Source organism: Trametes versicolor (genome assembly GCF_000271585.1).
Source record: "Trametes versicolor FP-101664 SS1 unplaced genomic scaffold TRAVEscaffold_1, whole genome shotgun sequence".
Classification (NCBI taxonomy): domain Eukaryota; kingdom Fungi; phylum Basidiomycota; class Agaricomycetes; order Polyporales; family Polyporaceae; genus Trametes; species Trametes versicolor.
This window is the reverse complement of record NW_007360321.1, coordinates 2,810,629-2,832,613: the sequence shown is the minus strand read 5'-3', so window position 1 is coordinate 2,832,613 and position 21,985 is coordinate 2,810,629. Positions and strand designations below refer to the sequence as shown.

The 21,985-nt window shown below is 58.7% G+C and overlaps 7 protein-coding genes across 7 annotated transcripts; 3 read left to right on the top strand and 4 right to left on the bottom strand.

Annotated features, from left to right (window-relative positions):
* Positions 1–85: 85 nt before the first annotated feature.
* TRAVEDRAFT_68417 (uncharacterized protein) lies at positions 86–2,265 on the top strand (the record flags this gene model as incomplete). The annotated part of the gene is made up of 7 exons (XM_008034834.1): positions 86–237; positions 296–603; positions 656–698; positions 748–805; positions 861–1,388; positions 1,459–1,998; positions 2,057–2,265. The coding sequence occupies 7 exons, from the start codon at positions 86–88 to the stop codon at positions 2,162–2,164; spliced, it is 1,737 nt and encodes a 578-aa protein (XP_008033025.1). The 3' UTR covers positions 2,165–2,265.
* A 46-nt stretch (positions 2,266–2,311) lies between these two features.
* On the bottom strand, positions 2,312–5,573 carry TRAVEDRAFT_25762 (uncharacterized protein). The gene is made up of 7 exons (XM_008033664.1): positions 5,423–5,573; positions 5,258–5,370; positions 4,786–5,201; positions 4,114–4,731; positions 3,400–4,060; positions 2,906–3,343; positions 2,312–2,847 (listed from the first exon to the last, which is right to left on the bottom strand). Exons 1-7 carry the CDS (start codon positions 5,508–5,510, stop codon positions 2,482–2,484), a joined length of 2,700 nt encoding a protein of 899 aa, XP_008031855.1. The 5' UTR covers positions 5,511–5,573; the 3' UTR covers positions 2,312–2,481.
* A 310-nt stretch (positions 5,574–5,883) lies between these two features.
* Positions 5,884–6,531, top strand: TRAVEDRAFT_42061 (uncharacterized protein; the record flags this gene model as incomplete). Its single annotated transcript, XM_008033990.1, has 5 exons — positions 5,884–6,175; positions 6,223–6,263; positions 6,319–6,344; positions 6,424–6,429; positions 6,489–6,531. 5 exons carry the CDS (start codon positions 5,884–5,886, stop codon positions 6,529–6,531), a joined length of 408 nt encoding a protein of 135 aa, XP_008032181.1.
* A 706-nt stretch (positions 6,532–7,237) lies between these two features.
* TRAVEDRAFT_68414 (kinase-like protein) lies at positions 7,238–11,563 on the bottom strand (the record flags this gene model as incomplete). The annotated part of the gene is made up of 5 exons (XM_008034833.1): positions 7,238–8,382; positions 8,442–10,298; positions 10,351–11,034; positions 11,089–11,318; positions 11,395–11,563. The coding sequence occupies 5 exons, from the start codon at positions 11,561–11,563 to the stop codon at positions 8,239–8,241; spliced, it is 3,084 nt and encodes a 1,027-aa protein (XP_008033024.1). The 3' UTR covers positions 7,238–8,238.
* Positions 11,564–13,007: 1,444 nt separating this feature from the next.
* Positions 13,008–14,561, bottom strand: TRAVEDRAFT_25760 (phosphoribosyl pyrophosphokinase). The gene is made up of 6 exons (XM_008033663.1): positions 14,452–14,561; positions 14,351–14,390; positions 13,982–14,291; positions 13,850–13,905; positions 13,636–13,731; positions 13,008–13,573 (listed from the first exon to the last, which is right to left on the bottom strand). Exons 1-6 carry the CDS (start codon positions 14,483–14,485, stop codon positions 13,147–13,149), a joined length of 963 nt encoding a protein of 320 aa, XP_008031854.1. The 5' UTR covers positions 14,486–14,561; the 3' UTR covers positions 13,008–13,146.
* A 3,372-nt stretch (positions 14,562–17,933) lies between these two features.
* On the bottom strand, positions 17,934–20,220 carry TRAVEDRAFT_110463 (DCP2-domain-containing protein; the record flags this gene model as incomplete). Its single annotated transcript, XM_008034832.1, has 7 exons — positions 17,934–19,155; positions 19,207–19,298; positions 19,351–19,503; positions 19,556–19,654; positions 19,719–19,929; positions 19,981–20,052; positions 20,105–20,220. 7 exons carry the CDS (start codon positions 20,218–20,220, stop codon positions 17,934–17,936), a joined length of 1,965 nt encoding a protein of 654 aa, XP_008033023.1.
* Positions 20,221–20,655: 435 nt separating this feature from the next.
* TRAVEDRAFT_112059 (uncharacterized protein) lies at positions 20,656–21,339 on the top strand (the record flags this gene model as incomplete). The annotated part of the gene is made up of 4 exons (XM_008034831.1): positions 20,656–21,009; positions 21,063–21,116; positions 21,181–21,210; positions 21,274–21,339. 4 exons carry the CDS (start codon positions 20,656–20,658, stop codon positions 21,337–21,339), a joined length of 504 nt encoding a protein of 167 aa, XP_008033022.1.
* Positions 21,340–21,985: the final 646 nt, after the last annotated feature.

Sequence of the window (21,985 nt, the reverse complement as noted above, 5' to 3'; positions counted from 1 at the left end):
TCTGGCCATCGTCTACTGTAGATTCCGCCAGAACAAAGGCTTGCTCCGAACCTACTAGTTCTGGCTGATTGTAGAGAAATCTGCGATGGCAGGAACCTCTTTGAGCGAGCTCCTCAAAACTCCGTTCGGACCCTACCTAGAGGAAGAGGTCCTCATTGAGACCTGTAGAGGTACCACAAAGAACAACCCGGTGTCTCTCAATCTCTTGACTCTCGGCTGCGGAGGTTTGATGACAGGGTGACACCCTCCGTGCTTTGTTGTGCACGTCCGACTGCTGACCTCGTTCTTGCCACAGCTTGAACGAATGTGAAAGCACCCAACCGGATTATGATGCAGACCGCTTCAGCGACACTCCTATCGTGTTCCGCGGCATCCTCGAGATACAGAGCCTCTCGTGGCTGCAACCGGATGCGCTAAACACGATCGAAGAGGAACTCCGAGAAAGAGACGTTGCTGCTCGGTCTCCTTTCGGTGTCCGAGCTAGCCCAAGCAACCTCACGCTGAAGAGGATATACTCACCAGTGCCGGGCTTTACCGGCGCGCAGCTCAGAGTCAAGGTCAAAATTCAAGGAGTCAAACACATGCCTGCCGTTTATCTGCATGGTATGCACTGGAAACAGCCTCTATGACACGCGGATACTAAATATTTTCGCAGGGGATCACGTCCCTGATGGGCTTATGATCACCTCCCAAGCACAGTACGTACCCTTCTTGCCTATAATTAACGGTGTTTTGACGTATAAACAGCAAACGTCGCTACGCCGTCGAGAGTTTGGACATTGAGACATATAAACGGAGCGATCTCGTACGCGCAGCCAGCCGTCCTTCCATCATTCCCCCCTAATCTCTTGCCCACATAGTACCTCGCCCGTTTCCGTCTCATGCGCACCCTGAAGGATCTACTCAAGCTGGACGGCGAGTGCAACCACCATGCGGACAACACAACGCCCATGCACCTCCGTAACCCCACCTGGTTCGTCGATCTCTACATGAGACACATGGCGCAGGCCGGCGAGGCGCGACACTGGCGCCCCGTCTTCGACGCAGAGTTAGACCCCGATGTAGGTCCTAACGGGCGCATGCGGGGTAACCGCGAGCATATCTTGCGTCACGTCTCGCGTGCGGAGGTGTGCTCACTCTTCGCCGCACATGCGGAATGGGTCGTGGGCGATCTGGAGTTGGGCCGCGCCCAGTGGCTCGACCTTGAATCCTGGCGGGCGTGGATTACCGAGATCGCCCGTACCCGCAAGCTCGCTGCACGTGAGGGCTATTCCTGGGGTGTGCCGCCGGGGGTGCAAGTATCTCCCGAGGAGGAGGAGGAAGAGGAAGAAGATCTACCCTCCCGTCTGCGGTCCAGGATAGAGCAACAAGGAAAGAAGACTAAACAGGTGCGTTCGAGTCCAGTTGGAGTTTTCTCTGCCAAACTATCTCATACTTACTCTCCGACTCCGTGAACAGAGACGAGCTCCTCGACGCAACGCGTCCCGCACTACCGGCTCAGGCGCCACAACCTCTACAATGCGCTCCGCTGACCCGCCGTCGCACGGCCCGTCCCGCAGGCGCACCCCTTCGCCGGAGGTCGACGACACCTATCTGCGTACATACGACCCCGATTTCTCCCCCGTATCGACCCCACCCGGCTCGCCCTCCAGCGCGTCCTCTATAGGCCTGCCCTCGCGCCCCGCGTCGCCTATCGACCCGAACCTCGCCGCGCTGATCCCATCCGCATACTTTCACCCACCGCAGCCGACAGCGACACTGAAGTGGGTGTGCGAGATCGAAGGGTGTGGTTATCTCATTGACCTGCTCCGTCTAACGGACGCGAACATCGACCTCGCGGGTGACTTAATCACGCCTGATGAGCGGCTGAGACTGAAGGGCAAGAGCTGGCATATACGCGAATCGTGGGCGCGCGATGCATTCGGGTACATGGTCAGTGCGCATCGGGAGGAGCATATGGAAAGTTGGGGGTTCAAGGTCGTGATCGAGGGCAAGGAGGTAATGTATGCGTGCTCATCATGCACCTGCCTTACTCACATCGTGTATTCTCCGACAGTCCAAGCTTGTGTACACACACCGGGACGGGACACACGTTCGGTCGGACCAGTTGCGTAAGGTCAAGAAAGACAACAGGCGACCCGTCATCAAAGAAGAAGACCGTTAACAGAGCGAAGTCTTGTACCTGTGTCTATCTATACATTTACTATATCGTTCTTTGCATTCTTACCTCTGCATGGCCACTGTCGCTGTTGTCGCATATCGTTCATAAGTGAGCATCTACTTTCCGAGTGCCGCACATCCCAAGCATGTTCGAGATTTGAAGGAGATGCATTATAGTGCTATCGTACAATGCTTTTGCGTGACTCTACAAATACAAATGCAGGATAAAAGATTCGCTATACGCTAGATCGTCCGCCAGGCCTCTGAGGCCTCCCTTGAGTCTATCTATCGTACACATCCAACCCATCCAGCGCTTAGCGCTCAGTCCATCTCCTCGATCTCGATGTCCTCGTCCTCGTCGTAGTCGACGTCCATGCCCTCGCCGTTGCCCTCGTGGTTCGGCACGATCTGCAGGCGGTTGTGCGGGCCGTCGAACGCGATCCGCACCGTCTCGCCGTCGCGCACGCGCTCGGAGAGGATCATGACCGAGAGCGGGTTGAGCAGCTCCTGCTGGATCGCGCGGTTCAGCGGGCGCGCGCCGTACGCGGGCGAGTACCCGATCGACATCAGGTAGTTCTTCGCCGCGTCGTCGAGCTCGAGCGTCATCTTGCGGTCCGCGAGCCGGTCCTGGACCTCCTTGAGCCGGATGTCCACGATCTTCAGCACGTTCTGGCGTGAGAGTGTGCGCTGAGGAGATACATGTCAGTATGCTTATTACAGTACGAAGAGACCAGGGGGTACTCACGAAGATGACGATCTCGTCGATACGGTTGATGAACTCGGGCGGGAAGTGGTTGCGGATCGCGCCCATGACGAGCTCCCTCGTCGCAGGCTTGACCGCGCCGGAGCCCATGTCGTTGAGGAACGCGGCGCCGAGGTTGCTCGTCATGATGATGACCGTGTTGCGGAAGTCGACGATGCGGCCCTGGCCGTCCGTGAGCCGCCCGTCGTCGAGCACCTGCAGGAAGAGCTGGTAGAACTCCCGCGAGGCCTTCTCGATCTCGTCGATGAGCACGATCGAGTACGGCTTCCGGCGGATGTACTCCGTGAGCTGCCCGCCCTGGTCGTGGCCGACGTAGCCCGGGGGAGCGCCGATGAGACGCGCGATCGAGTGCTTCTCGGAGTACTCTGAACCGTCGATACGGATCATCGCGTCGGGAGAGTCGAAGAGGAGCGTCGCGAGCTGAAAACATAAATGTCAGCACTGCATTCGAGCTCACAGGCGACGGAGGGACTTACAGTCTTGCTCATCAGGGTCTTACCAGTACCGGAAGGACCGGCGAAGAGGAAACTTGCGATAGGCCGGTTCGCGTTCCGCAAGCCCGAGCGACTCAGACGAATCGCATTCGCGACCGCCTTGACCGCCTCAGGCTGACCAACGACGCTCTCCGCCAGGATCTTCTCCATGCGGAGCAGCTTCTCCTTCTCGGTGCTCATGAGCCGCGTCGTCGGGATGTTCGTCCAACGCGCGACGATCTCCGCAATCTGGTCCGGGGTGACCGTGTCGGTGCCCGAGCCGTGCGTGCTGTCCTCTTCGGCCTTCTTCGCCTCGAGCTGCGCAAGCCGGTTTTGGAGGTCAGGAAGAGCGTAGTAACGGAGGTCGGACGCGGTGGCGAGGTCGTAGCGGCGCTCGGCTTCGTCGGCCTTGGCCTTGAGCTCGTCGATGCGCCTGCGGACGGTGTTGATCTCGTCGCCGCGCATCTTCTCGGCTTCGTATGCGGCCTGGAGGGGCTTGAGCTGGTCCTCGACGTCGGCGATAGCCTTGCGAGCGAGGATGAGACGCTCCTTCGAGGCGTCGTCCTTCTCCCGTTCGAGAGCGTGGATCTCGACCTCGAGTTCGAGCTTGCGACGCTGGAGCTTGTCGATCGCTTCAGGAGCGGTCTCGCGTGTCACACGTACACTAAGATATCGATTAGCTCGCAGCTCCAAAGAATAGATCACACATGAACTTACCTTGCACAGGCTTCATCAACCAAGTCGATGGCGGAGTCGGGCAACCGTCTTGAGGTGAGGTAGCGGTGAGCGAGTGTTGCAGCGGCGATGAGTGCGCCGTCGTGGATGCGGACACCGTGGTGGACCTCGTACTTCTCCCGAATACCACGGAGGATGGAGATCGTCTCCGGGACGGAAGGCTCGTTGATGAGCACCTGGGCGAACCGACGCTCGAGCGCGGGATCGGTCTCGATGTACTTCCTGTACTCGGAGAGCGTGGTCGCGCCGATGCACCGGAGCTTGCCACGGGCGAGCAGGGGCTTGAAGAGGTTGGCGGCGTCCATGCCGCCGCCCTCCCCACCCCGGCCCGCCATGATGAGGTGGAGCTCGTCGATGAAGAGGATGATGCCGGTGCCCTCCTCCGAGGCCTTCTCGACTTCGTTCAAGACGGACTTGATACGCTCCTCGTACTCGCCCTTGTACTTGGCACCCGCCATGAGGGCACCCATATCGAGCGAATAGAGGCGCGCGATGAGCGAAGCCGGGACGTCGCGGTTGACGATCCGTTGTGCGAGGCCTTCTGCGATGGCAGACTTTCCTACACCGGGTTCACCGATGAGAACAGGGTTGTTCTTCGTCCTATGAACAAAGTCAGATTTTGTCCAGGCGAGAATGCAAAGAATGCGAGCTTACCGTCTGCAGAGGATCCGGATGGCGCGACGAATCTCGTTATCACGGCCGATGACGGGGTCGAGCTTGCCCTCCTCGGCCAAAGCGGTGAGGTCGGTGGCGTACTTGTTCAACGCGTCGAAGCCTTGCTCCGCGTTCTTAGTATCGACGCGTCGGTTGCCGCGGATCTGCTCGATGGCGGTCTTGAGGACATCTTCTGTGAGACCCGCCTCCTTCAAGATGGGCTGTATTGAGGAGTCCTTGATGAGCGCGGCGAGGATGTGGTCTTGCGCGATGTAGGAATCGTGCATGGTCTTGCGCAGAGAGTCGGCTTCGCGCAAGACCTTCATTGCTGCGCTGCTGAGAGAGATCTCCTCTGGTGGTGGTGATTGAGTGGGCAGGCGAACGATGAGCTTCTGAAGCCCTCTCCGTACGGCGAGCTATGGAAGATATGTTAGTGACATCGTCAATACACACGCGAGAGTAGTATACTCACTGGATCGCCGCCAGCCTTGTCGATGACGGAGGTGAATAGTGAGTGCGCCCCTGAGGATGCACCTTCGCCCTGAGCCTCATTGAGGAGGACAAATCCGATGTGGGCGGGGTGTACTGCACGCAAATGTTAGAGCGTCGTCAGTGAACTTTTGACGAGAGCACTTACCCTGAGCGTTGGCGTAGTCTTTTGCAAGCTGGATCGCCGCTGCAAGAGACTCCTGAGTCTTGTCGGTGAAGTTCATGGATGCAGCCATGATGGTCGTGAAGAAGAAAGAAAAGGTGAGGTGGGCAAGGGTATACGAAGGTGTGTGATGTTAGTCGTTGAGAGTATGTTGGGGGCCTGTTCGGAGGCAGAGGAGTATTATATACGAGCGAGAGCACGCCCCTCGAACTCGGTCGAAAAGGCAGGAAACAAAGCGGAGGCCCGAGCCACCGCCGCATTGGGCGAGAACGTTCGAGCACAAACTCAAGCTGTCTGCCCTCTTGCCTTTCTTGACGTCACCCATTACCGCGCGCCTGCCACCCTCCCCGGCCCGCGCCGTGCCGCTTCTGATTCCCACGAGTCTCCCGAGCTCAGCGCCTGCCGTGCTTCCTAATTGGGTCCCGCCTACCTCTCCAACGACCGCCATGCTTGCCCGTCGAGCTCTCCAGGGCCTCGCCCGCCCACTCACCCGTCTCTCTTCTACGTCCACCCCTGTGCCTACGCCGGAGGTACCCGCCGCCGCGGCTGCAGTCCCACAGGCACCCAACCTGGCTACCACCTGGTCGACCAGCCAGCGCCCTCGTCCTCAACCGCACTCCGGCCCTCGCTTCGAGCAGACCATTATGGAGCTCCAACCAAACCCGCTCAGTGCAATGGAGATGATCAGTCGGGAACCCATCCGTGTTGTGAACGGTCGCAAGGCAGTTTGCGATGGTGGTACGTCTGTCCTCATCCGTTCGCGGCCTGTTCTCACACCATAACAGGAGGAGGTCCCCTTGGCCACCCCAAGATCTTCATCAACTTGGTCAGTCTCATGAGGCTGCCTTCTCTGGGAGCTACCTCTTACCTTTCATTTTCAGGACAAGCCGGGCCCTCGGGCGTGCGGGTGCGTTTGTACCCCTAGATCCATACCACTCATCAGAAAGCTAAACTATGCTCTCGTCCACCACCGGCTCTATATACAGCTACTGGTGAGCTTCCATCCAACACCCACTCATCAATAGAGGTACTCACCCGACTATTTTACCAGCGGTCTGCGGTACGAGCAGGCACCTCATCATCACGACCACTAGGTGGCGCGTTCTTCTGTATACACGCTGGCTTAGTCGACCAATGGCATGGCGGTTCGCATCTTCTACCTCTCCGGCGGTATCCCGACGCATAGGTCTCTGGATGTGGATGTCCACCCCGATGTCGATTTCTCGGCCCCGGAAGGCTGTTCGTGTGAAGTCCGATCGCGCATGCAGTCATACCCGGGCATGCTCTTCTCCTGCAACATCCATTCATCCATCTATCCGTGTTACGTCTGACACGTTCTACTGACCATCCTCAGCACCCGAATGTCCCTCATCTCAGAGTCCTGTGTCCGTCAACCAGCCTCTTACGAACACACAGCCCCGCTTCGGTCCGCGACGCGCATCGGTGACCTAAACATGCCCCCATCCTGCCGGCGAAGGTTCAACACGCCGGTCCCCGCGCACGCACGCAAAAGCGTCCGGACGCGCCCTCGCTCGCTCCGACGAATCCCCAGCCCATTCATACGCGTGAGACCCCCCAGACGCGCTACCCCGCTCTAGGCCCCGTGCGTGCTCACGCCGCGGCGCGGACGCCGGCCTTTGAACGCAGCGAGCACGGATCTGCACGATCCTGTCCGATACAGCGCGCCGCCTGCGGGGAGTGGCGGCAGCGGCCTCAGCGAAGCGTGATATACAGTGTACACGCGCGCGCCTCTTCCGCACGGCGATACCACTCGCCTTCCCGCCGCGCGGGCCACGCCTGCGCGCGCGAACCCGGGCACGCGCACCCACGCCCGTCTTCTGCGCACGCCTTCTGCTGTCCAGCTGAGACCGACCCCCGAACGTTCCGCCGGAACGGCGTGCGTGCATTGCACGCTCTTGCCCCGAGCAGGCCGCTGGAGGTCTTCGCATCGCACACGGCGCACGGGATGGGCTGTTTGGGTTCCTTTTATGCCGGCCACGAGGTGGTAGTACAAATACACTTGAAATGTAGTCTAGGTATGGTAAGTGGTAGCTGGGGCGCCGCGCCCCGCGGGCGGCGGGGGCGGGCATATGCGATCGATGCGATGCGGCCGCGCACGCGACGGAGCCGCCTCTGGCGGGCGCGTCGGGGGAATAGGGGCGAATTATAATGTACGGAGAAGACGAACGGGCCAGGCGTGGTATGAACGACGATGGGGTGATGGAGACGCGCAATGCGCGTCAGGGGGACGGGGTGAGTGAGATGAGATGAGAGAGGTAAAGTGAGGGAGTGTGCGTGCGGTGCCCCGCGCAGCGGCAGCGGCCAGCCGCGAACCACGGACCGGCGCGACGAGTGAACGTCGGCGGCCGCGGGTTCGCGGCGTGCGCGGGTGCGGGTGCGAATAGAGCGATCCAGATGACTAACGGGAGTCCTGAAAACTACAACGGGTCCAAAGAGCGACAAACGAATGAATGCAACAGATAAGTATGAGCAAGGGGGCAAATGCGTGGGTCGAGGGGCAGTGAGGGGGGCGCGTCCGCATGTCGATGAGGGGAAGAAGCGAGGGGCGACATGGAAGGCAGCGGAGGTGGTGGGCGCGACGTGGTGCGATGTACAGTGCAGCTGCGGCGCATGCGATGGTGAGGACGGAGATGAGAGCAGGTGATGGGGGCGTTAAATAGCAACCAAGAACGAGCGTGATATGCGACAGGCGACCCAGGATATACAGCAGCGGCGAGACCATGAGGACGGATGCGTGAGCGGCAGCAAGGAATAAGAGCGGAAGACGGGCACCACTAGGGTTAGCTGAAGTCGTTCGCCATGTCGTCTGGTGTCGTAAAGGACATCGGCGACAAGGGCGGGTACTCTCCCTCTGCAACGGCTTCCAAGTGGGCGAAGGGTGGTAATGAGCCTGGTCGTGAGAGGATCGTCGTGGATATTGGCGGCTACGATAACGTTCATTGTCAGTACGCAGTTTGAACGGCGTGCCCTTAAGAAGACTCACCACTTTGAACATGGGGTTGATGGCCGACTTTGGTGCGACGCCTGGACTTGACGGATAGCCCAGCCCATTTCCTTGGCCGTGCTCGTACGGGCTGAGGGGCCCCTGCGGCTGAAAGCCGGTTGGGTGCTTCGGCTGCGGCGGGATGTTTAATGATGGTCGCTCGCCCGTGTTCTCCCCGTTCTCCTGATGCGCCCATGGAATCGGCGACGACAGCGAGAGCATGTGTAGCGGCGCGACCGCAGGCGAGCCGCCGTCCGAGATCGACGACGAGTCGACCGAGGCGCGGAGGTGGAAGTCGTTCGCGAACTGCTGCTCCATCGCCAGCGACGTCGACGAGCGTGCATGTGGCGAGAACTCTTCCGACATTGTCGTCCCGAGCGACGACATCGACGTCATGCGACTGATGCCCAGCGCGCTCGGTCGATGTCGTAGGCGCGCTGGACCAGGATCACTGTCCACCGTTGCGAAGGAGATGACGGAAACGCCACTAGGCAAGTCGGTAGACGACATGGAATGGTCGTCGTCGTAGTCTCGCCGTCGCGCCTTTGCCACACGCTCGTCTCTCCGCCAATCTCCGCGCGGATTTGCGTCGGAGGGGCTCGCAAAACTGCCGCCCGCAGCGCTGAATGACGAGACGCCGTGGCTCTGCGTCTGCCGGATGGGGCCAGCAGCGGCGGCAGGCTGCTTGCCCGAGAGGATCTGCTGGGTGTACGCCTGGCTTGGGCCGTGCAGCAGCGCCACCGCATGTGTACTGCGCCACTCGAAGTCTCCCGAAGTGTCGCGGATGCGCTTGCTCTTCTCCATGACTGCCCGAGCCTGCTCCTTCTGCGTTTTTTCCGCGAGCAACCGCCGCTGCTTCTCCGCATCCCGTTGTATGCGCGCCGCCTCCTTCTTCCGTTGCTTGGGGTCCGTGATGATGCGGGGTACCTCTTGTAACGGAGACAGCTCCGATAGCGAACGACTGTCCGTACTTGAAGACTGTGTACGCTTGAGCGACGGTGTTGAGCTGGCAGACCCCACCACAGGGATCTCCTGCACGGGAGGGAGGCCTTGCTGGCCCTTGTCGCCGTGGCCGAACATGCCGAGTCCCCACTTGCTCGTCTTCCTCGTGAAGCTGAACTTGCCAAGCTTGCCTGAGGCTTGTTGCGCAGCCTCCTGGATGTGTCCGTTCGCGCCGTTCTGAATGGGGTCCTCGACTGCCGGCCGCTGGGGGTGTTCGCGAACCATAGGCGAGGTCTGGATATCCATAGAATGCGGAAAGCCATCGGGAGGGATCTCGACCTGCGGCGAGATGTCCATGGGGTCCCAGGCTCCATGGGAATCCGAGGCGTACGATGGCCACCCGTTGGAATACTCGGAGGGAGCTTGCGACTGCGAAGGTGAGACACCATTCGGCACGCGAACGCCGTGAACCGCGTCCTGTGGGTATGTCGGTAAACCTCGAGCTTCTGACTGTGCGCGGCTTCTCGACTCGTAGAACGACGAGCGATGTGATGAGGACACTTCCGGAATCTGTACAGTTGCCAACCCTGGCTGGGGCTCGAACTCCGGCCTTCCTGGAAGCGAGTTGTGCGAGTGCGATGGTGGTGCGCTTCGAGGAGTGACGGATGGCAGCGATCGCGCCGAAGAGACGCCGTTCGCCCGCGCATACAACCCATTCCCGTTGGCAGCAGTTTGGGAACCCGGCGGGCCCGGTGGGTTGTTGAGCGGTGTCGTCTCCGCCAGGTACGGATGGTCGACACATTGCTGGCTCGTGAGACGCAAGTCCGGATCGTACTTCAGCAGGTCGGCTATGCACTCGACCAACTTCATAGGTACCGAGCGATCGAAGAGGGCGTAGAAGTCTCTGGGCGGGATCTGAACGGGAAACATGAGACAGATTGGCTGGGAAGGTTGGCTGTATGCGCACCTCCGGAAACTGAAACCCCACTGCTCGCGCCATCTTAACGCCCTTGGGCCACTTCCCGCCACCTATGGGCTTCCCTCGGCCGTCCAACCCGTAGTCCCTGCCTGGATCGCCTAGAAGTTCACATATTCGGGAGACCTGATCGACTTCGCCTTGTCCGGGGAACAGCGGTCTGAGGTTGACTAGCTCGGCCATGATCGTCCCGAGCGCCCACATATCGACGGGATTTGAGTAGTGTTTGCTCTTGAGGAGGACCTCGGGGGCACGGTACCATCGCGTCGACACGTACTCGGTGTAAGGGGGCTCGCTCTTCGTCTCACGCGCCAGACCAAAATCGGCAAGCTTGACGATGACAACTACGTCACTCTCGGGCGGCGAATCCGGGGTAGCATATGGCGAAACGGGGCGGTAGTCGTACAGGCCGGTTGTCGTGACGAGGAGGTTCTCCGGCTTCATGTCGCGATGAAAGTAGCCAGACTCGTGTATGTGGTGTAGCCCAGAGACAACCTGCCGAAAAATGGAGGAGACGAGGCCGCCCGCCAAGGGCTTACCTTTGCGGGTCTTGATGAGCTGGTATAAGTTGCCCTCCATGGACTCGAAGACGAAGTAGAGCTCCTTGGTGTCAGGGAGGAGGAAGAAGTCGTAAAGCGGAATGATGTTGGGGTGGTAGGCGATTGCCCGTAATGACTTCGCGACGATACCTCAACAAGGACTGTGCAGCCGAGAATGAACGGGACGTACCTCGAGCTCCTTGAGCTTCTTACACTCGTCCCAGCCGCCCTCCCAGGTCTTTTTCATCCTCTTGACGGCGACCAGCCTCTTGCCCGCGTATTCGGGCCTCGCCCCGGGCCCGCATTGCATGGCAGACACGGGTGTATTGGGCGGTAGCGTCCCATGCCAATCGCATAACCATACCGTGCCAAAAGATCCATCTCCGACCACCTTGAGCGGTGTATACGATCGTACCGAACCTGGCACGCGGGGTAGCGTCCGTTAGTCTAGGGAAACGCACCGTATAGCCACGGATGTATGGGGGCTGATACGCACTGGTATTGGAATCACCAACGACGAGCTCGTTGTTCTGCACCGTGACGGAGGGGACAGCTTGAACATTGATGCGCTCCTTCGGCGCCTGCGTGTGCGCGCGGTGGTTCGTCGGGGCGGCGTGTTGTGGGGGGTGGGGCGGATGGGGTGGGTGGGCGTGGCCGTTTGGCATGTGTGTCGGGTATGGGTTGTGGAGGGAGACGGGATTATGGCCTTGGTGGACATGGTTTGTGTACATGATATGGGTGTAGCTCGCATCGCCCGAGGATGAGGGATTAGAGGAAGCGCAGAGCGAGGACAGCGCGCATGGAGGACAGGAATAAAGATAGGGAGGACGGGGCGGGCGTGTGGCGACGGGGGCGGGTAGTCGGGCGGGGAGCGTGGAGGCGGGGGGAGAGGGAGAGACGGAAGAGAGCACGGAGGGGAAGAGGACGGCGGCAGGGAGAGCACTGAATCGCTGAGACTCAGACTAGCGCCCGGCGCTCTCAGTCTCTCGCGCGGAAGAGTGGAAAGAGAACTCGAAACAAGCCATCGAGCCGATCATTAATATTTTCTTTTCTCTTTATTTTCGCCCGCCTATCGGTCCCGAAATGCGCCCGGCTCCCTTTCGCGGCGAGCTCCTGCGCCCATCCCGTCCGACGGCCCGTCCCCCTCGGCGCGCCCTCCCCTCCACATGGCCCATCCGCCCACCCGCCCCGCCCGTTCCCTCGACCGCCCGCCGGCGTCCGTATCCACGCACCCCCAGATCCGACATCGTCGACCCGCCGCTGCAATCAGCCCCGATCGCTGAAATTACATTGACCCTCGGTTATCATCCTCTTTGCCACCCATCGGCCGCCTCTCCATGCATCTCTCTTGAGTCTTTTCCTTGTGGCACAACCGCCTCCAGGCTATCCGACGCGTCCTTGCTTTGCACCCGCTCTGCAGCCCGCCAGAGCCCAGACTGACGAGCACGACGCGGCGGCCATGCCGAGGCAGCACCTCGGGGTGCCACGGCAGGAAGCCGCAGATGCAACGGCCTCCCCGCTAACGCCACAGAGGCCATTCACTCCGTGAGTCTGATGGGCTGATTGGGTAGGTCGTTGATGGGACGAGAAGCGGGGTGCGCGTGGACAAGAACGCCTTGGGCCCGTTCTGCGCGCGTTCTCCTCCGGCCATCCCTCTTCCTGACGTGTGCTCCAGCGCCGTCCCACTTCGCTTCAGCCACCTCGTCACCTCCCCACTAGCACTCCCGCCCGCACTCCCGCGAGGAATGCAGAGCCTCCGAGTGCCCGTCCCCCGCGCCCACTACCACCCGATCCCGAGCCACACGGGCGCAACGGCCGAGTCGTCTACTACATTGCTCCTACCCAGCTGTCAGAACACACACTAGAATACGCCGCCGCGATCAGCGGGTGATGACCCGCTGCGGCTGCTTCTCTGCTCTTCCCAGCCCAACTTTTTGCCCACGGCCCTTAGGCCGGTGTCTGCAGAACAATGATCGCGTCTGCATGACACATCCTCCGTCCCGAGAACGCTCGACGTCCATGCTCGACGCTGTCATGATTGGCCCACGAGGCAGATCCCGACGTATAATAGTCAATCCGCCTTACAGTCCTGCTCGCAGCTCTGACATCCCAGAGTCCACTAACGTCGTATTAGCTTCGTGTACATTGTACAAATCCTTCTCATCTATATCCTGTCAACGCGCCCCCGGACCCGATCCTAGCCCCTGCGCCTGCTGCAACATGACTGCGCGCCCATATCCTCGGGGAACTAGTACGGCACCTCGTCGAACAGCTTCGACACGCTCTCTCCGTAGTGACTGCGCCGAATCACCTCCGCAAGCACATTGCCGATGTCAATGACTTCGATCTTTGCGCACTTGGCGACGTTCTCCGATTGCGGCAGCGTGTTCGTCACTATGAGCTTCTCCAGCGCCGATTGCTCCACATTCTTCAGCGCGTTGCCACTCAGAATCCCGTGCGTGACCATCGCGTATACCTTCGACGCCCCGGCCTCCGACAGGTGCTGCGCGGCAAGGCAGAGCGTGCCGCAAGTGTCCGCCATGTCGTCCACGAGCACGGCGATCTTGTCCTTCACATGGCCGACGAGGATCATCCGCGAGACTTCGTTTGCCTTTTTGCGTTCCTTGTGGAAAAGTGCAAAGTCGACGCCTAACCGGTCCGCCATGGAGGTTGCCCTAGAAGCAGATACCGCAATTGTGAGCCATCCACATTTCATCTCGCTTACGACGCCACCGACCGTTTCGCGCCGCCGGCGTCGGGCGAGACGATGACGATATCTGACAGGTCAAAGTTCGTCCGGATGTACTGGATCGAAGAGGGTTCCGCATAGAGCTATCGAGGAAAGCACGTGTGAACGCTAATAAGACACAGAAGACGATACATCACTTACGCTGGACGTCGTGGGAGTTGGTGAGCGTTCGGTCAAGTCTCATGAGCGATGAAACACCCACTTGTCTACGGGCACGTCAAAGAATCCCTGTATTTGCGAGGCGTGCAGGTCCATCGTCTGCGGAGCGGCCGCCGGGGTGCCAGTCAGAACGCGGTGCGAGGAGGGGAATGTGGCGCAGCGCGGCAGCACTCACGATGACATGGTCGCAGCCCGACTTTTGGAGCATGTTCGCGACGAGCTTCGCGGTGATGGGTGCGCGGCTCTTGTCCTTCTTGTCCTGGCGCGCGTACGGGAAGAGCGGGAGGATGGCGGTGATGCGCTTCGCGCTCGCGATTTTGCAGGCATGGATCATTATGCAGACCTCCATGAGCGCGGTGTTGACCTCGCCGCACCCGGTGTTGATGATGTACACGTCGTCCTCGCGCACGGACTCGATCATGCGGACCTGGGTCTCCCCGATCCCGCTTTTTGTGACGTCCGCCTTGCCCAGGGAGACACCGAGCCTGCAGATGGGGAACGTTCAGCCCTCGCACTGTGAGCGCCGCAGGGGGTGTATGTGCACCGTCTGGTGATGACCTCGGCCAGCTCAGGGTGGCTGGTCCCTGCGATGACGACCAGTAAGCGGGATGCTATTATCGATGCTGGTATGCGGATGGTACGCACCGGTGAAGATTTTGATACCGTTGCCGGTGAACATGGTGCGATAATGTGTGGTTTGGTCTCAGCAAGGATCCATAAACGAATAAAGATACAGAGCAAAGAAAAGCTGCAGATGAGGCGAGAGTGTATGGGTGAGGAGTATTTTATCGGAGGAGAGAGAAGATGGGGCCCCGCCGAGTCCACTGCAGCAGCCGCGGCCGGGACGCACCTGCCGCTTGCGGCCATTTTCCGCCGATACGCAGCTGAGGTAAGCGACATTCCACGTGATTCTGGGGGGCTGTACGCGGTGGCTGAGTTTGGCAGGTCTTTCAGTTGCCGTGGTTGAGCTCACTCAGCCTCCGGAAGAACTCGAAGCAGAGTTCGTTCCATCTCTCCGACGTCGAAGCCGCCACAGACTCGTATCGGTCCCATCGTGCCGCGCTGGTGGACTCCTCCTGCCGATGGGAACCAGATGCCATCGCGCCCCGCCCTTTTTTCCCGGCGTCGCAACGCTTGCGGGATTATTGCGCTCACGGTCTGCGGCGCCAGGCCACAAGGATGGTTCCCGAGCGGTACGCCCATGCACAATCAGGCCTTTCTGACTGACGGCGGGAGGCGTCGTAGGCGCACACCAAACCAAACAGCGGTGTGGCGACACAGCGTTTTCCCAACACGTATTGTGGCCGCATGCTTTTACAGACACCGTCAAATCTCAGGCCCGTCGTGCTCCGTGCAGTGATGCGGCACCGAGTACTGGTAGCGGTTCAAAATTAGCTCATGGTTTCGGTATTTTATCTCATCGCGAGGACTGCCGCTAACCGCCTGCGTAGCGTCAAAATACACGCCGCGCAACACCCACTTCCCTGTACGTTCGACGTTGCTACTTCGCAGGTGGACTTGGGAACCCGGACATCTTGTCTCCGTCTCTCGTGAATTGTTGTGCGTTCTCGACCATACTGGCTGTACGACCTGACACTCCCCGCTTTCGGAGCGCTCATCGATTCTCAGTATCGCCGTCTCTTCGGTGGTCCATGCTGGCCTGGCCCTCAATCCTTCTCTAAATTTGCCAAGCGAGTCTCACAACTCCCCTCCGTCCGCTGCCTCGGCCTGCCTCTGCTCTGCTCTCTGAGACCTTTCCGGCCACGGCGACGCTGTCCATTGGGTGTGGACTGACGCATGTTAGGCGTCATCGATCTGGGGCTGGCGGTCGACTTCAAGATTGGACACACTAGCGCGTGCTTCATGAACACCGTCTTGGCATCCTGTGTAATCGAGGAGCGTTCCGGCAGCGGGTGTAGACGCGCGGATCGATGTGGACGTCCAAGCAGCCGCGGAACTCGCATCATCGCATAATACCCGGCTGGTCGTGAACAGCAACAGCACCAGGTAAGCGCGAGCTCGTGCGGCGATATTCAATTTACACTTGTCGTAAGGTTGATCCCACCCCATAGACAACCCCACATCGGCCGATCACGGCGCGGGGTTCGTCTATGATATGGACACATATCATCCGGAATGTCAGCTTGCGCGAGCATATTAAGATTACGCTCATGGGCGCCCATGTTGAGTCGAAGGCGCATGATCACTACGATGGGCTTCCCTTCGATCTGGTCACCAACAGCTAGAACCGCTCGTGCTCTTCTAGCGATTACCCTACGTGGCGGGGTCCAATGGTAGGAAGTCTATCAGACTGCGAATGCGAAGAACGGAGTTCTAATCGGTGGTGTATCCCCAGGGGAGCAACATCGGCGTTGCAGGCGGCTGGAATTTGCGCGGCGGCCACAGTAGACGGGCTCCCAGCTTCAGCACTTCTAGGTGGGCTTCCAAGTTCTCTTCGATCTGGATATATCACCACGCGTAGTAATTTATCAGACGCGGAAAGCATCTTTCTGAAGGACGATCACTTCATATGGAATGCGACGAATGCGCCCGAACGAGGACCTCTTCCTCGCGCTACGAGGCAGTGGCTGCAATTGGACAACATTGGGTGACATGCGGCGTCATCAACTCGAGCGCATACAGCTCAACCCCCCGTGTTTCCGAATCCGTGACTACGAACCACGCAGAGGTTAATGCTTCCCTGTCCAAACTTTGGGGCAGACTTTATCCGGATCTCCTTCAGCATCTCAGAAGACGGGTGGCCCGCCACCGCCATCCCCGAAGCATCGGATACAAGACTTGGCGCGCTCAGGTCAGTGCTGTTGGAATTGCACTGCCAGTGTACTACAAGAAGGAGAAAGCTCTTCCACTCATGCCCATACACCGCCGAGAATGACGCCGCTCTCGCGCTCCATTCTACGTCTCAAGCGGCGCTCGGCCACTGCCAATGTGTCCTCGCCGGGTTCGAACGCGTTCGGGCCAGCGACGCCGGGACAAGCGGCGCGCCTGGCTCCTGGCTCTTCCCGCGAGACGTCGTTCGCGGACCACCGGCACCCCGATCACGTCGCGGAAATCTCGATACCACCCAGTTTCAGTGGCCTCACAGCATTTGTATGTTGCGGGATCGTGGATCAATGAATGTATATCTGTGGCATGGCCTAACGTCGGCGTCCCGCAAGATGATCGGCGGTGGCGCTGTCATTCGAGAAAATCCTGACGCAATTGGCGTGGATTTCGCGCGCAGGATGCAAGGCGCGAACCCTTCACAACGTCCTACACGACATACACGCGATGCAGGTACAAAAGAACAGGATCAGATTACCATGCCGCCGCGGTGCAATATTGTGGAGCCTCTCCAATTGTGCATGAGCAGTCGTGGTCTTCACGTGCATCTCCGACGCGTCTCGAATTCTCGTGTTCGGGGAAAGACAACAGGTTGCATTGCGACGGTCGACCAACATAAGCAGACATTCGAGCACTACGCTACAAAACTACAGATGACGGGCGCGATGCGAGGGGGGCGGGACGGGACTGACGGAAGGAAGGGAAGGGAAGGCCAAAGCGGGAGTGTGTGGGTTATGGTGGGATAAGCTGTCGAAGGACCGTGGAGTCTCGGGGAAACGCGCGCGGAGACATATCGGGGGCGCAAAATGGGATACGGACGGTGTGGAAGACGGGTCGAGTTGGGAACGAGTGAGGGGAGGGTTCGCGAGGCTTCAAAGTGTAAAGCAATGAAAACAGGGTGAAGGGAACGAAACGGTAGCGGGGAGATGTGCGGGAAAGACGAAATGGGAGGGGTAACCACGACTGCACTGTCCGAGCGTAAAGCAGGTCGATCGGAGGAATGTGGGAGGATGGAGGAGGGTTAGAGGGGGTGGGGAATGGATGGGGGGAAGAATCGATGTGGTATGCGACATTGACAGAACAAACCAATACTACGACTAACCATATCAATACACGAAAGAGCGCACTGCTCCAATACCTTCGACATTATCTAGGACCGGTACTGTTATGACTAGTTCACGCCCGGAATACGGGGTTCGGGGAGTTAAGGATAGATAGCAAACGAGCGTTGTTCTGGGGCGCATTATGCGGAAGAGGTGCTGCGCATAATTAATTAATAAACGTCACCGTACAAAAGACTGGTATCGCTCACCGATATTAGGAGTCATGAGAGGACGATGCGGCGGGACCATGTGGTGCGAGGCCATGGGAACACGACCATGGATGGGGCCGAACGGCGTGGACGGACCAGGAACAGGGCCATGGCCATTCAGAGGCAACAGAGCACGGAGCTGGGCCTCGTTCATGCTTTGCCGCGGCACCATCGCAGAGTGAGGGGGCGGGTGGTGCAATGCCATGCTGGTGCTGGGACGCATAGCAAATCCGTTCATATGGTGCGGGGAATACGGCATCGGATGAGGGAAAGCGCGGGTGAACTGGTGCAGGGGCGCCGACGCTGACGAGTATATCATCTCCGGAGGTACCGACGGTGGTGGGTGCGGAGGGTAGGAGGAAAGCCCTTGAGGAGTGGGTATAGGAGGGCGATGCCCCATACGCGACGCGACTCTATCAGACTCTTGAGCCACACTCTCTAGCATGGAAATATACTTCATCTCTTTCGTGATACCCTTCGGACGCGAAAGGTACGGAGACAAGTCCGCGGTAGAGGCAGAACTGCGACGCCCGTGACTAGACGCCTTCAACGTAGGCGACGTAGCGGGCATCGGCTGGAGGGGAGAGGCTGCTGGGACGGGTGTGGGGTCGGCAGACCGGGCAGACACAGTCGGCGAGGACCTTGCATGAGAGAGCTTGTCCCGAAGATAGGTAGGCGGCCTATGAGGAGGCGCATGAGCAGACCAATCCGGGCTGACCGTTGGTTCTTGAGGAGATGGCTCTCTGGGAGGTGGAACAGAAGACAAAGCTGGCATCGTTTCAGCCGTTGCAAGCTTTGCAGGTTCAGGTTGTTCCAAAGGCAGAGAGCCCACCGACAAGGTTAGGCGGTCGAAGAGCCTCGCAAGAGCTGGATCCATGCCGGCGGCGGTCGAGCCGTTCACGATGGGGTTCTCCACCCGAGCGTTGTCACCAGTATCGAACGAGGGCTGATGCACACGAGCGGCGCTGTATTGTGGAGATGGCGTATGGGGTTCGCCGTTATCGGCTGAGGAAGACTGGGAGCTCAACTCCTGTGCGTTGTTATCCACAAGAGATGAGGGTGATTGCTCGATACTGGCGGCCGCGTCCTCTTCGCTGGAGGCGTGCGTCTCTTGAGGAGCCTGGGTAATCGGCCGTGGCACTTTACGCGGGAGGTTTCGCGGCTTGCGGTCGTGGATGAAAGCTTTCAAAGGTCTGTAGAGGGTATTGAGCCGGCGTACAGACTAGATGATATTTGTTACTCACCCAATGAACGGTGAGATGAGATAAAATTTCCCTGGCGCTATTTTATTGCGCTTCCAAGTTGGTAGATCGCTCAATCGGAACCAAGCGATCCGCTGATGTCTGCGTTTCAGAGAGTTGATTTTGGTGACAGAACATTGAACTCACGCTGATCTCCTTTCGCGTCCGTGTCTCAAAATGGAAGTCCTCCGGCACTCCGGGCACGATGTACAACGAGATGGACTGCTCCCTGATAGACATCTGGAGTACGTTCTCGGGATCCAATTGGTTTTCCAAGTCGTAGCCGGTCTCTTCGAGCACCTGTGGAAGCGTGTGAGCAAGCGCCAAGGAAGCCAGTGAGTGGCACCCTTACCTCCCGGATTGCACATCGATGCTTGGGTTCCTGCTCGTTGATCTTCCCTTTCGGGAAACCCCATCCTGCAGACGATTTCCAACCCTTGACCAGGACGCACTGCGGTAAGGAAGCAACCCTTACGTAAGTGACTAGTGCAGGTGCTGCCGGAGCGGAGACTAACCTTGTCCCAGGTGTCGTTGAGCATGATCGCGCCGCACACTGGCACGCGGGTCTTGTACTGCATGAAGGAGGCGAAGGTTCTCTCGTGGTCTGCTGCCTTGTCCGCCAGGATTGGACATGCGCGGAACAATGCTTCTGAGAATGTCTTCAGGGTATACGAAGGGAACTTGTGCGGGTTTTGCTCCCGGATGAAGTCCTCATAGTACCAATGTCTGGATGGATGGTTGAATGAGGGTGTTGGATGCAATCGTAAGACGACTCACGCTTGCTCCACCTGAAAACAGACTCTCTCAACGGATGCGAGCTCTTCTTGAGGTAGATTGAGGATAAAACGGCTGCACGAAAATAAATATAGCCCCATGTAGGGAAGTGTGCTGGATAACGCACCTGGAGAGATCTTCGAAAACCTCTGCTCGGGTGAAGTTGGCGTATGCGGATTCTTGGGATGATGACGCTGCGGAGGCCGCAAGAAGTTCTGGTGATGAGGAAGATGATGAGGCCATGGTGGATGGCGAGTGGGGGGAAGGAGGGGATGGGGGCGATATATAGGAAGGAACGAGTCTAAGCGGCGAGTTAGCGGGGTGGGTGTCTGACTGTGTGGTTGTGGAGGCTGGAGGAGGGAACGCTCGTTCACCCAGCCCTGTTGGCCCGCTTGGCCCAGCCACAACATAAATAGATACAAATATCCTCTCTCGCAATTCGGCCCAAGCGCCCTGGCCCCTGAGGTGTTTGACCTCCCCGTGGCCACGCCGTCTCAGGAGCTCTTCTCGACTTGACAAAGTTACGCTTGCTCTGCCTTTAAAGCGAAGGGAATCTCTCTGCTAGCACATCTGTTGCTACGCTATTCCTCTCAGAAGCTCGTGAAGATGAACTTCGCCCACCTCAACCACCTCAACCCGAGTGCGGGCATGGCAAACGGCCTTACCAGCGGCGTAGACATGAACAACCAAGCGCTGCAACTTCAACGTCAAGGGGACTTTCAAGCGGCAGAGCGTGTCTATCTTCAGGCCATACAGGTCAAGGAGGCTGGTCTGGGTACAGAGCACTTCACGACTGCGGTCTCGTACAATGGTCTCGGGGAACTCTACCTCAAGATGGACCGTCTCGACGAGGCAGGAGAATATCTCAACAAGGCACTGCGTATCCGCAGCGTATCCGGACCCAAGGTCGATCTCGCATACACCCGGGACAATCTCGGGAGACTTCATGAAATGAGAGGCGACTTGGAGGCGGCTCAAGATATCCGTCTGCAAGGCGCCCCTGAAGACAACATCGCATGCAGCAATTATGCTGTAAGTACATCAAAGCTCACTCACCGTAACAGTATTGAATGTAGCGCTTTTAGTGCGCAAACCTATCCAACAAACTGAGCGCCCTATCGCAATGCACCGTCTGCAAGGTGAGCACAGAGGCAGAGGTTGCGATATGGTTCCAGAATTGCTGAACCAACAATGCGTTTGTAGGCCATCTACTACTGCTCGAAGCCGTGCCAGGTCAGCCACAGCTCGCATGCATCGTATACTCAGTGGCTTACATTGCGTCGACGTTCATGGTAGATGGCGGATTGGAAGCGGCACAAGAAGTTCTGCCGCCGTGTCGACGGCTCAGCCACAAAGGCCTAGAGGCAGTGGAGGTTCGTGGTCCTTTGTTGACATGCCGTCGCAACCTCTCACTTATCTCCATACACTATTGGCTCTCGTTCAGCTCCACGAAAAGCATATCAACGACGACGAAGGTGTAACATACCGTGTAGCATAAGCCACCCAGGGCCGAGCTGTAGCCTGTATCACATAGCCACTAAGATCCAATGCTCTATTCCTTGTATTCCATATGCGCGTAGCTTCTTCTAGACTCCGCTAGCGTGCGTGGTTCTTGAAACCGATAATGGTGGTGAGCAGGAGTAGATGCGATGGAGTGTACACTGAGAGGAGGATTCCCTCGATCTCAGCCACAACACCCACGAGCCACATCTCGCATGAGCGCTTCTGGTTCGCGTTTAAATCATGTGATCGTTTCTGTTAGACGCCTGTGTATGACGACAGGCGCTTCTGAAGCTGCACTCCGCACAGGCCGCCGCGTCGCTGCAACGTCGCGCGGCCATCTCGCCATTTGGTCTCTCGCCGTTCACCTCGCTCATGTATACGAGCCGCTGGCTTTGGCTTTTTTCTTGCTTGTAAAAAGAACTCGATCATCAACCCGACATCTACACGTCATACAAACTTGAACCCGAGCTTGTGAGCAGTGCATCGGAGCGTCGGACCCGCGTAT